Source organism: Agelaius phoeniceus, chromosome 6 (genome assembly GCF_051311805.1).
Source record: "Agelaius phoeniceus isolate bAgePho1 chromosome 6, bAgePho1.hap1, whole genome shotgun sequence".
Classification (NCBI taxonomy): domain Eukaryota; kingdom Metazoa; phylum Chordata; class Aves; order Passeriformes; family Icteridae; genus Agelaius; species Agelaius phoeniceus.
In genome coordinates, this window is record NC_135270.1 from 58,592,113 (window position 1) to 58,608,153 (window position 16,041).

A 16,041-nucleotide genomic window follows, 5' to 3' on the forward strand; every position below is an offset into this window, starting at 1 on the left:
AGCATCTGTACCATGAATAAGAACTGAGACTACAAAGCAGGAATTACCACTGTGTTAGTGTGAGATGCACTGATACAAGAGAGAAAATATCATTTGGATATGCCAAGCAACTTTAAACCACACTGACACAGCTGAACACGTGTATGTATGCATACATACTTCTTTTTTCTGATTTCCCTCAAGGTTACACACAGGCTGTGTGTACAGACTGTCCTCATGGGTGTTAAACCTGTGAATGTGTGTGTATGCATGTCTGTACACACACTTGTATTGAAAAAATTGAGATGTGAACCTTAAGTAACACACTGAGGGAGTTTCTCTATGCCCACACATGATTGCATTTGAGATGCAGAATCAGTACATTAATCAAGATGACCACAATTTCCAAAAGCAAGTATGAGTTTTCCTCTGCATGTCCATATAAACTTCATTCACTTCAACAGGAGCAACTTGTACAGAAGTGGCAGTAAGAGAACATGACACACTTGTGGCAGAAAACTTTTCATTGCAGTTGTTTTTGCATACAAAGGGACCACCAATCATTTATGTGCTCTGGCTGAGAAAGGGCTGAGCAATGACTGGATAACTCCTGAGGTTACTGTCCCCTGCTCTCCACCATCTCCACTGCACAGGTGGCTGAGCCAAGAAGCACCTCCTGATGACCTTTTTGCTTCCACACACCTCAGCCACTACTCAGAACTGCTTAACAAGCCAACAGAGGTAGAGCTGAGCTACAAATCCCAGAAGCAGCCTTCATCCAGCCCCTAGCTTACCAAAACCAGAGTGGTTTGCACCACTGAAATAAATAACAGGTGAGAGAATGGAAACACAAACCAGGGAAACAGGGACAGATCCATTCATTCCACGCAGTGACAGAGATGCATGTCAATGCTACAGAGCTTTGAAACCTCTGCTTTTGTCACTCACCAGATCATCCAGGAGTGCCTGTTTATTCTTCCTTTTTATCATCTGCTGGAGCTGCTCCTCCTTCTGCATGAACAGGCGCCTCTGTTCGCTCTCCTGCCGCTCCACCTCCAGAGCCTCCTCCAGCTCCTCCTGCTCCCGCGTCTGAGAGGGAAAGCAGAAATCAGCTCCCAGCAACCCCGCTGCCCCCAGGGACCCCAGCCAGGCCAGGCAAGGGGAAAGCAGCCAGATTCTGCCTTTGAAAGCAGAATTTTAAGGTGATTCTGGATGATTATTCTACCTCCTCATTGCCAGTGTAAAGTTAAGATTTTTAACTTGCTGCTGGCTGGAGTCAGATTTGACTCCTTAAATGTTATAGAAGGGGTTTTCCCTCCATTTTCACTCTAAAGTGAGCCCTCCTCAGCTCCCACTCATCCTAGAACTCAATGATGTAAGTAGGATGAACAAAAACATCATCCCACAATACTGTTCCTGATCATCCCACTCATCAGCTGCATCTTGGCAAAGCGCACTGTGCTTAGCAGTGGTGTAGAAGAGAAATGAGAAATTACAAATATGTGAATATTAACAGGGAAGCCTATATCTTTAAGCATTAACTGTGAAAATGTCACATTTTTACAAAATAAGGATTTTTTCCTATAACCTGGATTGCAGTCATGTGACATGAGATGAAAAGAAAGATTACTAGTACAAAATGACAAGTTCTTGTTACAGATCTATTTCTTGGCAAGGATCTTTTTAATGTGCAAACTATTAGGTAATCTGTATTTGAAAATCACAGTGAAAGAATAAAAAAAACAGAAGAGGGTTTAGAGACAGAGGAAAATAAGAGGATTAAACAATTTAAAAAGAAGATGGATCAAAAGAATGTCAGTTTGGTTGCTAGAAGGTACAAGGAAAAACACACAGGAAACATTTTCCAAATCCTCTCCATTTAACATACTAAAGCAAAGGGAGATGCAGTAAAAATGGCAAGATAATTAAAATTTTATAAACTTAAATGGATGATTTACTGATGAAAGGAGTTTCAGCAGAACATCACAGGGGAAGACACTGATCTCTTCTCTATGGTACCCAGTGACAGGACCCAAGGGAATGGCCTGAAGTTGTGTCAGGGGAGCTTTAGATGGATATCAGGAAAAGGTTCTTCACCCCGAGGGTGTTTGGGCACTGAACAGGCTCCCTAGGTCACAGCACCAAGGCTGGCAGAGCTCAAGGAGGGTTTGGACAATGCCCTCAGGCACAGGGTGGGACTCCTGGGGATGGGGCTGTGCAGGGCCAGGAGCTGGACTCAATAATCCTTGTGGGTCGCTTCCAACTCAGTTCTTCTAGATCTGTGATCATTATCGAGGCCAAGGCCATAGTAAAGTTTGTTCTAATCATAAAGTTGTATCATAAAGCACAGCTACCTAATAGAAGCCAGAATCTGCAAAAAAAAAAAAATAATTCCTTCACCAGACAGATTAAGCCAGTGGGTCCCAGTGAACCCCAGTTACTCCTGGGAGATGTCACCACCTGCCACCAAGCCAACAGAAGCTGCTTCCATTTTGTAACTGGTGCAGTGACACTGGTAAAAAGCTGGTCACCAACCAGCAACCACCTGGAACTGGGCTCTCTTTGCATTTAATGAAAGGAAAAAAACAAACAAGAAAATCCCCAAACTTCTAACTGAGGTTATGTCTGAGAATTGAGAGATTTAGTTGGGTTGGTCAACAGGACAGAAGAGCTCAGGCTCTCTGAGACATTCCAAGGCTCTTCCATATTTATCTCTAAAGACTGCCTGGAATTTGCACTGAAACAGAAGAAAACTTGTAGGGAAGTGCTGACAGACCTAGTCTGAAGAAACAGCCCAGAAAAATTATGGTCTGAAATAAGTACACTGATAAACAAACCTAAACCAGAGCAGACTACAGGAAAATGGAAGAATTATCACGTGTCAGATCAAATTCTTTAAACAGTAAAAGAGAAGAGATGAGTTCAATAGGCAGCAAGGGTTGTGTCCAGACTAAAGATAATCTAAATACAGTCCTAATTTGTGAAGGGAAAGATGATGACAGTGAAGCTGGGAGTAAACTCAAGCCTACAAGTGAAGAAGTAAATAGAAAGTAAAATCATGTTTTGCCACATTCAGGAAAGGATAATCAAGAAAACATGCACATTCACATCACAGAATCCAGACACAACTATTTCAAGAGTGCACAAAGCAGCAAGTGAAATTAAACATCTAGTGATAAAGAAGGAAGCAACAAGTTACCCTATCACTGGAGAAGTGCAAATATTTTAGGGGAGAAACACTGGAAAAGCTGTAGTCCACTCAGGGTACAAGGTTTTACAAATAGAAAGTGTACATAAATATCTATATATTTAAAAAAATAATAATTTCTAACTACAAGAACACCAAGATCTTCACTTTTGTTTTCTAAACTACAAGAGAAGAACAGTCTCAGGATCAATGTATTTCCAGCAGAGATGGGAAAACAGAGTTCCTTTATTAAGATCTCTGCATTTAATTCTGGCCCCTTCTGCCTGCCAAATACAAATCACACTGGAGCAGGCAAAGGGTAACAAAAACAACAAGAGGGACAGAAAACATCTATATCCCTCAAAAGCAACCTATTACAGTGGACAGAAAAATTAAGTCAAGAATGTAGGGACAATGACTGGCCATAAGAAGTTTAAGCAAGAAAGTAGGAGACCTTTTACCACACATGGAGTAAAGACATTTAAAAACTTGCTAAGAGGAGCTGGAGAGGAAAAGCAACCCTTCAGCTTTTAGGAGAGGGGGAAATTTATAGGCAAGATCATGCAGTTTTTGTAATAACCACTGTGTAAAATCTACTATTATGTTTCAATTGTTGAAAAAGAAATTATGACTGTTTCAAATGTTAAAAAAGAAAAAAAAAAAAAAAAAAAGAGAGAGAAATGTTTCCAGCTCTTCAGTGAGTCTGGATTCACACAGGCTTGTCCAGCCTCCAGCAGGACTGTGGAGCACAGCAAACACAAGTGCTGGGGGCTTGAGAGGGTACAGGGCATTTCAGAGCTGCCTGCCAGCATCAGCCAGGCCCTGGCCAGGCTGCCAGAGCCACTTCCTTGAAGGGAAGGTGGGCTGAGGCAGAGCTGCTCTCCCTGTGACCCCAGAGGCTGCAGCTCCATTGTAAAATAAGACACACAGCCAAAGCTTTGGCAGGTCTCTTCAAGCTCTGAAGCAGAGGATATTGCACAGTGTCAGAGACAGGATAACAGATCAGAGATGGACCCCTAGGGAAATTTCCTTGCCTTTAAAAGGAAGAGGTTCAAACAAACATTTTTCAGATTCCAATCTCCTCCTGTGAAATCCTAGAGCTAAAGAAATCACCCAGAGTTTTGCCACAGACTTCAGGGGAGTGAGGATTTCACCCCTACTGATTTGAAAGCAAGTCCTTAGTGCAACTGGATTACAAACATAAACCTTTGTTATGTCACACTCTGGGCAGACATTTTCCTTCAAGAACTGATAACAATGTGTATTTTTATGCTGAAAAAATATTTAACAGATTAAACTTTTCTTACAGGAATAAATGCATGCAAGTATATTTTTAAAGAACAAAATGATATGTGAGCCGTAATTCAATGAATGAATCTTCAAAGAACCCTGTGTTTTGCATACAGATTATATATACAATATCCCTGATGTTACTGTTATCAGCTCTTGAACAAAAGTTTTAATGTTTGTTTCAACATCTTTCATTTCAAATTTTGCATAAACCAGGCCTGTGTTTTGCCTCAATTTTACAACTCTCTCCTGGGAGCTTCATAATGTCTGAGTCTGGATTTCTTTTTTCCTTCAGATGAGAAAGGAACGATTGTCCTGGTGTAGGAATGAACTTCATCTCTCCTGGCCATTGTCCAACGACACTGCCAGCACACATGCCGTGGTGATGTATTACACACAGCCTCTGCTGCCTGCCCCTCTCCTCCAGCCCTTCCCAAAATAAAGCATAACTACATTTCAACCTCAATATTTAAATACAAAGAACCCAGCACAGTGCTTTCACCTTGATTTGTTTTAAGAAAGTACTCCACAAATCCTTTAGTTCTTTAACAAAAGAATAAAAATTGTAGGGGAGAGAAGTTAACTAACCAGTTTTAACTTATTCTTCTGAATGACTTCTTTGTTATCCTTTTGATACAGCTCCATTTTCTTTTTGGTGTTCTCCAAGTCCACATTGTTGGTCAAGTTAAATACTGCATAAATGTTATAAAGACAGAAAGCAAAAGTATTAGGTCAGCATGCATGACTATGACAAAGAAACACTATTCTTATGCTCCCTATCCCTTCTAGCCAAATATAAACATTGCAGTAACAGAACTTATTTAAACATGCCATATAAAGACAGAGACAATCTGCTAAGTCACTGCACTTCAACAAAAGCCAGCAGAGTTTCTGTAGGTTTACACATCTGTAGGAGATTAAAATTTGAATCTTGCATCCCATTTTGTGACACTGTAATGATACACATGAATAATCATCATACTACTCATAAAACACTGACCTTTTCAAGTAGCAGTTATAGCTAAGAACATGGTGATTCCTGTAAAATCAAATTAGACCAAACACAGGCATATGAAGACAAGGCTGGAAATTAAGTCAACCCATTTCCTAGGGAATATCTAATGCACAAGGACTACAGCGACTGAATTCTCAGGTACACAAAAAAAATTTACATTGCCTGATAACTTAAAAGGCACCAATGGACAATTACCTTTATTATGAGGAATCTGCAGATGCTTGCAGATTAATAGGTCAGCTGACATTCTTTTGATGTCTCTCAGTGGTGACAGACTATATCTCATGTAATTATGAGCAAGCAGGGTCGGCCAGCAAGCTCCATAGTTTAGCACAACATTCCCAATTATCTACACATGGTATCACAAGAAATTGAACAGTTTCTATAATCAACAGCTTGAAAGATGTAGATGGTTTGGATGATTTGTAATTTGATACAATGCCTGAGCCCTTCACCTCTAGGTCACTGGTTCACTTGTGGGTCAAGTGAATTCCAACTGAAGGCCGCTATCACTGGGAAGTCTCTTGGTGATCCCCATCCTGAGTGGATGCTGGGCTCATGCCCATGGCCTTAGAGCTACTGAACAGAGCCAGCACAGAGCACTCCAAGCCTCCAAGAGCCCTGTCAGGTGCCTACAAGAGCAGCAGAGAAATTTGTGCTGCCGTTGATAAATCCTCCACAAGAAACAACCACGCAGTGACCGTGCTGCATCACACCCCAGAGGGAAGGAGGTTCTTGTGCAAACACCAGCACGTGGCACTTGGGAGCTTTTGCTTCAGTTCTCTCTTCTCAGGTTTTTAGGCAACCAGAACCAAGCTAAGCCTGGGCACAGGCACCACTGCCAAGTCATTTGTACCAGTGAGGCTGCTGGAGGGAACAGAAGGAAGCAGCATGAAGTGTGTTCTTACTCAGCAGGGTAACACACATCTCAGTTTGGAGAACATCATTTCCCTTCTTCCATCCTCCCCACAGCTAACGTGGCAGAAAAGGGCACTTAGGAGGGTTCTAGGCAAACCAAACCAAAAGCAGCTCAGGCTGGCACACCAGGTGAGAACAGTGAAGGAAACATCAAGAAATCAATGCCAGGAGCAAATGGAGATGAGAAGAAACAGGAAGGTCCTAAATGGTAGGGCTGTGGATGCAGCTCAGTTCTACAAGCCCAGCTCTGGCTGCCAAGGGAGGCATTCCTGCTCCCCAAGCACAGGCCTCACTCTTTCCCCTCCTCTGATTCAACAGAAATCCCCCAGTAACCTGAACTGGCTCAACACAGGGGCTGAGAGCCAGGGAGGGTACCAGGGAAGTAATAAAAGGGTACAGATGGGAACAGGAATACTCTCTTATCCAGGAGTACCAAACCACCACATCATCTTACTCTTCTTAAAAATACTCAATTTCCCCAAACTGCAACAAAGAAGGGCTCACCGAGATACAGTTCAATAACCTAACCTTAAAAATAAAAATTAAAAAAAGCTGTATTTATTTTTCCCATTTTCTGAATAATAAGCAATATTAAGAGGAATGACATTTCAATTCAGTCTGGCTCCTGAATCAGCTGGACTCTTCCAGCCCCACCCCAGCATCCTCAGTTCAGAGGGAAGATCTAAGATGGCTCAGTTTGTGCTTTAAAACTTTTAGAATCAACACCTGGGGTGAATTTTCAAACTTTGCTACTGTTCCTGGGCAGACCACTGGGCAAGAACCAGAAAAAGGGGAATAAAGGTTCCCTTCTCCTACACACCACCTGCTGTATCTCCATGCTATAGCTTCAGGCTGCACTTCTCCCTCAGGTCTTTATCTCATGCCAGCTGGGACCTCTGGGCACTGCCATAACCCAAACAAACCATTCCAAGTTCAGCTCCTTGGTTTCTGGAAGCCAGCTACCCACCCCAAATGTTTTGGGGTTTTTTTCCTCTCCAAAAGGCATAATATTTTCCTATTTCATATTGTGACAAACACACACTTCTTGGTTGTAGCAACCTGTCCTTAGCAAAACATGATTTTAGTCTAAATCTTCAGTATTTTAATGGTGATCTGACATCCAAATTTCCAGCCTACAGTTGCCCACTGACAAGAAGTTTTAATATTTGAGTATTAGGGCAGAGAAGAAGTATCATGTGCAAATGCTGGCACACAATCAGCCCAGGGCTCTGCAGTGACAGCAGCTGCATGGGAATGTCAGCACTTGCTACAACCTCCATCCACAGCAGCTCTCTAAACTCTCCAGTGACGACACAAGAAAGAAATAGCACATGAGCCATGCTGTGCCAGCAGGATGCCCAGATGCCACCTTCAGGTGCATGAGGAGATGCCAAATTGCCTTCAGGCTCCTGAACATCATGAATATTTCTCTAAAAATAAACCCAGCCATAAGCTGATGATCCCTGTTTTGCAGTTATTGCTGCTTGAAACCTTCAGGGTTTGTTTTTTTGCTTCTTTCTCAGTTATCTTTAATAGGTTAAACTGGCTACCATTTGGTCTGTAAAACAAGAAGCTCAAGATTTAAAACTCATACTGGGGAAAAGCAGGCATGTTTTAAACACTTGCAGATGCCTACCTTTATTGAGAACTGCTTACAAAAATGGCTGTATTTTGGTACTTCACAGGAAGTAACATTTCTATCTAAAAAAATCTATTTCTGCATCAATGTTTGGGAAATTTTCACCCTAAAAGCCCACTGCTCTGCTCATGGTGGAAGTGTTTACCCCCCTTGTTTTCCTGCTGTGGCTGGAACCAAGCCACAGGCACAACCCTCTCAGCAGTCAGATCTGCTCACACCACGCTGACTCTGCTCTGTCCATCTTGTCCTGCTTTGTCACTCAAGGATATTGGAGGACACCAGCAATCAGATTCTGACTTCCAGCCCCCTCAAAGGCCAGAGGAAATTTGTCCCAGAGAACATTGATCTACAGCCATTGATGAGAAAAACTGTCCTGGTCCTCAGCATCTCCTCCTCAACACCGACCTGTCCACACTTCAAGAGTGAAAACATTTAAGACATTTTGTTGCAAGAGTGGAAACAGAGTAAAAGAGTGCAAAAGAGTGTAAAAAAAAAAATGGAAAGTGTAACAGTGTAATCTGGATCTGCCTACATCAATTTCAGTGTCAATAGCTGCCCTTTAGTACATGAAAACAGCATCTTCCCTCCTCCAATAAACACCTACCAGCAAAACAAGCTGCTCTTTGACACTGCACGGTTACCAGTGGCCAGCCAGCAGCCAAAACATCTTTCAACATATTTTCTAATAAATTTTTCATGAGCTTCAAACGTCTTTTCATCAATATTTATAGAATACAAATTCTTGCCATTGTATCCTCACAATACAGCTGACAAGTCTGCTTTGCAAGGGGCACTAGGGCACAAAAAATAATTAAGATATTATTTCCCTCTCTTGTCCCTTGTCCCCTCCACAAGTTACTTGGCATTTAAAACCCAACAACTATAAAACCAAAGAACACAATTGCTATCACTCAACATACAGACTTGAACATAGCTAAGACTATGCAGCAGTTTTTTTATTTGGCTTGCTTTGAGTTTTGCCAGAAATTTATTTTAAATGTACTACTTAACTTTAAATAAGGGAAAAAAAATAGAAGTAGAAAAACTAGAAAGAGTTAAAAATCCCAACTCATATGCTACACCTACCCTGAAAAAATATTGGTGTAGATCTGAATATGAGTGGCAAAGCAGATGGCTGGTTTGAAAAGGTTTCAAAGAGAAGACAGACTTATTTTTGTCCATGTTGAAATATAGCATAAGCCGATATAAGAGGCCTGAAGCCCTTCAGGGAAAAGAAACAGAAGCTGTTTTGTATGCAACAATTATTTATCTTCTTATCCATCTCACATTGGTTGGTTTATAAAATGACTTGCCTTGAGACATCTGTTAAGTATAACAGGAAGACTATTGTGTTTTTTTGTGAAACATTTCATTCTATTTAGGTGAAACTCCCAAGTTCTGAAATTCAGCCTCTACAGGGACTTTCTCTGTTTTTCAAAACAACAGCATTCATTATACAATACTATAACAAATGGAAAAACATTTTTCTAGTTATAAAAAAATAAAATAAGACAAAAATTTTAATTAAATGGCACAATAATTGAATGAATGAATATCACTGCACTGCAGGACTAAGTTCCTCAAAATCTCCCTGTTTTAGACTAAGGCTGACAATTACTAGCATTAGTTCATTATAAACAATATTCCTCCCATCCTACTACAAACAACTCCTAAATTATCATCTTCCTAAAGCCCAGGCTGGGAATGGCAGAGTGCTACAGGGGGAGACACAATCTCATCCTCAGTCTGCCTGGGATGTCCCAGGCCACCTTGGCAACTTCCCTTGGTGCTTTTGAGCCTGATCCCTGTACTTTTAAAAGGGGTAGGAATGCACTGAGGGAGAGAAAAGATGGAAAAGAATTTAACAGGTCCCTTCCAACCAACATTTCGGGGATTATAACAAAATACTTATCAGAAACAAAAGAAAACCCACAGTTAAGCCAGGAAAGTCTAGTTAGGTATCAATGATTATTTCTGTTTATCCTGAGTGGTTTTCTACTGAGTCAATAACTTTTCCAGAAGAGCTGTAAACAGCAGTGAATGACTGAAATCACTCAGCCCCATCACTCTACGACCATTTTGGCAGGAACAGTGTGATGATGAGAACTGAAACAGATCTTTGATAAAGCTGCCCAATTTCCAGTTGTGTTATTGCCCGTGTCAGGACCAGCAACACCATCCTCGAGAACACACACACAGAAGGGGAAGAAACCAAACCACGAAACAATAAACAGCACAAGCCACAAGTGATCACAGATAGCAAAACCCTTCCTATCCAAGGATCACTTGTCAGATAAGTGTTCTGAGAGGCAGCTGGTATTGCATAAAGGAGGATCAGGGAGATACAGGAATACACAAATAACAGCAGCCTCCTTGGGGCTGAATGCCTTTTAAAAAGCAGCAATTACCCAGAACAATCGTGCTGCGGTAATGCCTGGGGGCCTCACTCAGGTACCAGCAGAAGGTGCCAGGCACACGCTGGGAGGCGGGTCCTGCTCCACAAGAGCTTTCACACAGGGCTTGGAAAAATGGCCAGGGAGATACTCTGGGGAAGGAGAAATACGTGGGGGAAGGAGAAAACTCTGCAGAAAGAGCAAGCGAGGACCCTTTAACCGGGTCCCATTATAAGGGCACAGTCCCGACTCACTCAGATACACCTTACCCACACCTTTCCCAAAGGCAGGTTTTAACCCTTTCACTTTGTTTTTATTAGCACTAGGAATAAAAATAAACTGTGCTTACAATGCTCTCAAATTGTCCAACTGATTTTTCTTCTGGGGAGAGCTCGCTTTGAAATGCGGTTTTTATTTAAAGCCTTGTTTAACACATTTTAGCCCAAAGCATTATTCAGTGGCTACACTCTAAACCACTTCAAAAACCTGGTTTTTATAATAGAAATCTTAAAAGGTGACTACCCTAATGTTTGTTTGACCTTCCCACACACACACACTGCTGCTGCACCATCCAACTCTTCTATTTCAACAGAAAAAGTCTGTAGGTATAAAACAGCTGATATGAAGGGGGAAAATGTGTTTGAAGTGAGGTCAGCAATTGCTGTGTCTCATTCCATTGCTAGTTTTGGAGCTGACCTACCTGGAATATTTGCAAAACCTATCAGAATCAGGGTCACATGAAAGACACCTACACAGGATGTTTACATTTTGTCTGTGCTAAGCAACTACATCATTTAAGCCCCTACAACAACCCCAGAAACAAAACCTTCCAGCAAAGAGAGAAAAAAAGGTGAAGCTGCACTTTCTCTCACAGAAAAACTGAAAGTTTGGGGCTTGGGGAGAGGGGAAACCTTCCCAACCACCAGCAGCTACTGCAAGTCTGCTGAATGTTGGCTCCACAGTTCAAAGCTGCCCTGCACATCCTTTCTTTTCCATCTTGCAGCCCAGTTTTCCACATGAGCAAGCCAGCAGGGAATTCAGAGACACACAAAAATGAAATAACTCCTCTCAGCAGTAAAGTGTGAAATGATCATGCAGAGTCAATGACTTTTAACACACTGTTCAGTCAGGCACACCATTCACAACATGCACTGGAAAATGTCACATCAGACAAGTGCCAGGTGGGGAATTCTGCCCAGGACCACAGCAGGGATGGGCTTGGGGACAAATGTGCAATGGGCTTTGTCACCAGGGAGAGCAAACAGGGCTTGAACTCTTGCCTAAAGTGGTGTTGTTGAATCTAACCTGTCCTCTGGGATCTGTCTGGAGTTGGGATATCATAAATGAACTCACTGACAGTGAAAATTAAAGTCTCTTCTGACTGTACCCCTTCCTTCCTCTCATCACCCTGGCAGCCACATGAATGAACTTGGATGCAGTTGGACTTCCAATTCCTTTTAGTATTTTAGGTGTTCCTCTCAGGTAACTAACTCCAATTCCTAAAAACTCTATTCAAGCTTCTTCACTATGCATTTGCAGGGCCAAAACAATTATTGGCCAAATCATTTTTTTTCATAAGGTTACCAAGACCAGCCAGGTTTCTGCTGCTTCTAAAACCAAGTTCCCAGCACAAGATTTGGAACCACTTGCAATGTAACCACCTAATCCCAAGAGCTGTAAAACTTTAACATCCTGCACAAATTCATGAGGTTCACACAATTTCAGACAAAACTTCAACTCCCTTGTTACAGATGTTGAAAACGCCTACAACAGCAATTAAGTGGGAAATTATATTTAATGCTACATGAAAAAAAGTAGTTTTGCCTCCCATGAGCACACAGATTCTTCCAGGATCCTCTGGCCATTCTTTCTATTCATTCCCTCCTTCCCCCATACCATTCCAAAAACTATACAAACAAAGCTACACCCACATCATCTCCTCCAGATATCTGGACCATGTGAGTGTGACTGGTGTTTCCCAGCCACACGATTTGGCTTCCCAGCCTCAGCCTCCTGGTGCCAACAAAAACATGATACATTGCTCACAGCAGTAAGTGTTTGGATACATTTCTACAAAACACCACAGTGCAAAAAGGAGCAAGGGCTCCTTTGAGAAAAATGAAGGAAAAGTGTCATCTCCATGGTTTCCTTCAAATCACATTCACTGCCCCTCCTGCATGCTCTAAGTCACCTCTTCTTCCTCCAGGTCAAAAAAAAAAGAAAAGCCTCAGAAGCTCATAAAAACCAAGAACAAACCATTTAGGAGTCACTCCTTTGAACACATCCTTGTTTTTCTAAGCAAAACCCATCACTCCACTATAAATCACAAGTCACCCTAACTAAGAAGAAAATAAACCCTGTTGATAACATTGTCCCTTCCCCAAAGGGCAAAGTTCTGCTTCAGCTAATCCAAAGAGAAAGAAATCAATGTCTGTTCCTAAACCTTCTCCTTCTGCACAGCAACATAAAATGCTACCACAGTGGTATGTAAGGTCATCAGCTTCAAAGCAGCTTCAACTACTGTACTTGCAGAAGCAAAAATGATGAAAGACACCATATGGCTTCTGTCATGGTAGATAAAGCTAATGGAGGGATATAATGAAAATTTCAATTTCTCCTCTCTTTGTTTAATCTTTGCCAGTGCAGCATTGACAGTCCCCTGCAAGCCTTTCTTCTCCAGCTTTGTTTCCTCATTGGTTTGTGTTTTTTCTCTGGCAGATAAAATGTTTTACTTAACAATGTCCTACAGTTCAGCAAATATGATTAAATCCAGAAAAAAAAGTAATTAGATAAAAATCTGATACTGTGATAAATCATATTACAGAAACTGAACTTAAACATTCTCATAGGCAGCTAAGTCAGAAGATAAAAGCCTATGGTCTCACAAGCACAGCACATCAAAAATTCAAGCATTAAGACTTACCAATTTCTTCTATTTCTTCCAAGAAATCATTGTATTCATCTAGAGTGGGAAAGTCTTCCTCTCTTTTATTGTATCTTTGAGAGAAGAGAAAAGTATTTATAAAACACAGAAAGATGCAATTTCCATTCAACAAAGCTTTTGCTGCAAGCTGATTAAGCATTGATCTGCCTTTATCTACTGTGTGCTTTGTGACTCCCAAAGTGACCAGAATCTTTACTGGGAGACAGAAGTGCCTGCTCCAAAGGAAAGGAGGAGCCTGGAAGAAATCTCTGCTATCTTTGCCTATTGTTTGCCAATTCCTTTTCCAGGGTTACAGGTAAACATGAGCACAGAGGCCAAGACAGAGTAACTCCCAGCCAGCCTCTTAACAAAGGCAGAGACAACAGCAACACCCACAGAAAAAAAAAAAAAAGCTTTTCTACAACAATCAGAAAAGAGAGTTTGGCTTTGTGCCAACAACAGAAAGCATATGTCAGCAGCAAACTGAAAATGCTACACAATTATCTCATTTCATATCAATAGAGCATTCCAGCACTCATACTCACCTCTTCAGAGCTGGAAAAAGTAAAAAGATGAAGGGACAACTGGCTTAGAACATGGGCAGCTTTTGAAAGTCAAGACAGGAGACTTTCTTCCCAAGAAAATATAAAAACTAGATTCTGCTTGATCTGCGGACCGTGACACCCAGGAATATAAAAATCCCAAGAATTGAGGCCATTTTCCAATCTGGGGGCATTTTTTCTGCCTCCTAAAAACTAATCTGGCAAACCACAGTGGGCCAAGAATTTTCCAACATTTTCTCCTCTAACTAAACTTTATTCCATGTTTAATTGACTTATTACAGATTGACTTCTGTTAACTTCAGTGGACTTTAAAATCCAACATCAAAATTTTCACTGCTCTCCACATCAGCATTTTAGTATTCAGTGGCACAGTTTCCCCACATCTCAGCAACATCATATGATTCATTTACTATTGTCCCCAGTTTTAGATAAAGGCTGACAAGCTTATAATTTACCTGTAAGTTCACTTAGGCACACAGAGCTCTCTCTGGGTTGTTACATTTATCAGATTTTCTTCTATTAAAACACCAACTGGCTCCCATATTTTCTTTATAAAATGCTGCTTTACTGGCCACAAGGAGTGAGATGCAATCTTAGACCTCATTTATCTCAATTTCAAGAGCTTTCAAATCTGCATGACAGACTGGTAACACCAGGCTTGTAAGGAACCACTTCCACTAACAATTGCTGTGTGAAGCAAAAAACAATGTGAACTCTCTTTTGCCCATTTTGATTTTGAAGGGAACTGGCCTTCAACTCTCAGAACAGGTCCCCAGGGAACAAAACAATCAAGGTCCTGTTTCTTGCTCTGCTGCCATGTTCACCCTCTCAATATCTAATCATCTCCATTTTGGAGCCAAGTCTTTGCCAAAGAAGGCCACATAGAAACACTCAACATTTTCTAATACTAAGCAGGAATCCCTCAAGGCTAAATTGAGAATTCAGCTCTCAATTGTTGCACAAAATCAGATTCTCTGAAATCCCTCCATGATAAATGGAGTCAACTTTTATCGTTTGCCACTTTAAAAAAAAAGAAAAATCTCCTCTGTACTACTGAACAAGTAATTTTTTTTAAATGTTGATGCATGAAACACATCCACTTTCTGATATTTTAAATGGTGACACTCACATTTTCAGCACTTTCTTCCGGATTTCCACTTCCTTGTCGACAGCAGGGTCCTCAAAGAGCTGCACCCTGAAGTTGCTCTTCCTCAGGGGGGTGTCACACTCGTGGCAGTTCCCAGCCCCTCTCACAAACAGCAGCTCCACACAGCTCTCACATCTGTGGCAGAAAGGAAGGGGTGCAAAGGCTCAGAGGTGTTGAACAGAACTGAAACACAGGAGTGTGCCCCCTTTTTGCTGTTTGCACAGCACATCTGCCCTGGTTTCACTTTCTGCAGCACCCACCAGGGGCAGGAGGCCAGGCCTCTCCACCCTCCTGAGCAGAACAGGCTCAGCAGCACAAACACAAGGACTCTGATTCTCCTGCCCAAACATCTCCAGCTCTTTGCTGGCACCAAGCACCAATCCAAACAAAATGATGGGGTCTGGATCAAGGGGAAGCTGTTACTGACACCAGCAAACCCATTTCACATGAACCAGACTGCAAGATCCTTATTTACTCTAAGCATGACCTCATTGCACAAAAACCCTGTTTATTTTCTTGATGCTGCAGTGCAAGGAGAACTCAATCCAAGCATGGACACAAATCTTGCCTGCAGACTTCCAAGCCAGTCCCATCACAGAGGAACTGCTACAAACCTGAGCTAAAATCCAGCCCAGCAAAGCTAAAAGAATAAAAAACATTTCAGTCAGCAACCAGCTTTATGCAGCTCTCCTGTGCCTTCTGGTAATACTTTTTAAATTGCATATAAAATAAACCTTACACAGAGACTGCACAGAAATAAAACAAAAATACCTTTCTGTTTTTATTTCTTTTGACCTAATGAAGGCTTCAGATTTTAACAAGATACTTGCTGACCAGTCAGTTGGCATTTATCAAAGGAAGAACATATAACAAGAAAGCTGATTTTAAGAAAAAAGTACTTGGGTAGTAATAATGTGCAAATTTCTAGTGGAGGACAACACCTGCTGCAGTCATTTCCTACTGCTGGGGAGGCAAAGGGGAGCCTAT

At 41.5% G+C, this 16,041-nt stretch overlaps 1 protein-coding gene across 1 annotated transcript in view; it reads right to left on the reverse strand.

Annotated features, from left to right (window-relative positions):
• The window catches only part of MNAT1 (MNAT1 component of CDK activating kinase), a 119,689-nt gene that overhangs the window by 70,307 nt on the left and 33,341 nt on the right, over positions 1 to 16,041 (reverse strand). The window contains exons 2-5 of the mRNA XM_054634683.2: positions 15,037 to 15,189; positions 13,345 to 13,418; positions 5,045 to 5,148; positions 928 to 1,068 (exon numbers count right to left, since the gene is read on the reverse strand). Coding sequence (XP_054490658.1) covers positions 928 to 1,068; positions 5,045 to 5,148; positions 13,345 to 13,418; positions 15,037 to 15,189 — 472 coding nt within the window. The remainder of the gene's footprint in view (positions 1 to 927; positions 1,069 to 5,044; positions 5,149 to 13,344; positions 13,419 to 15,036; positions 15,190 to 16,041) is intronic.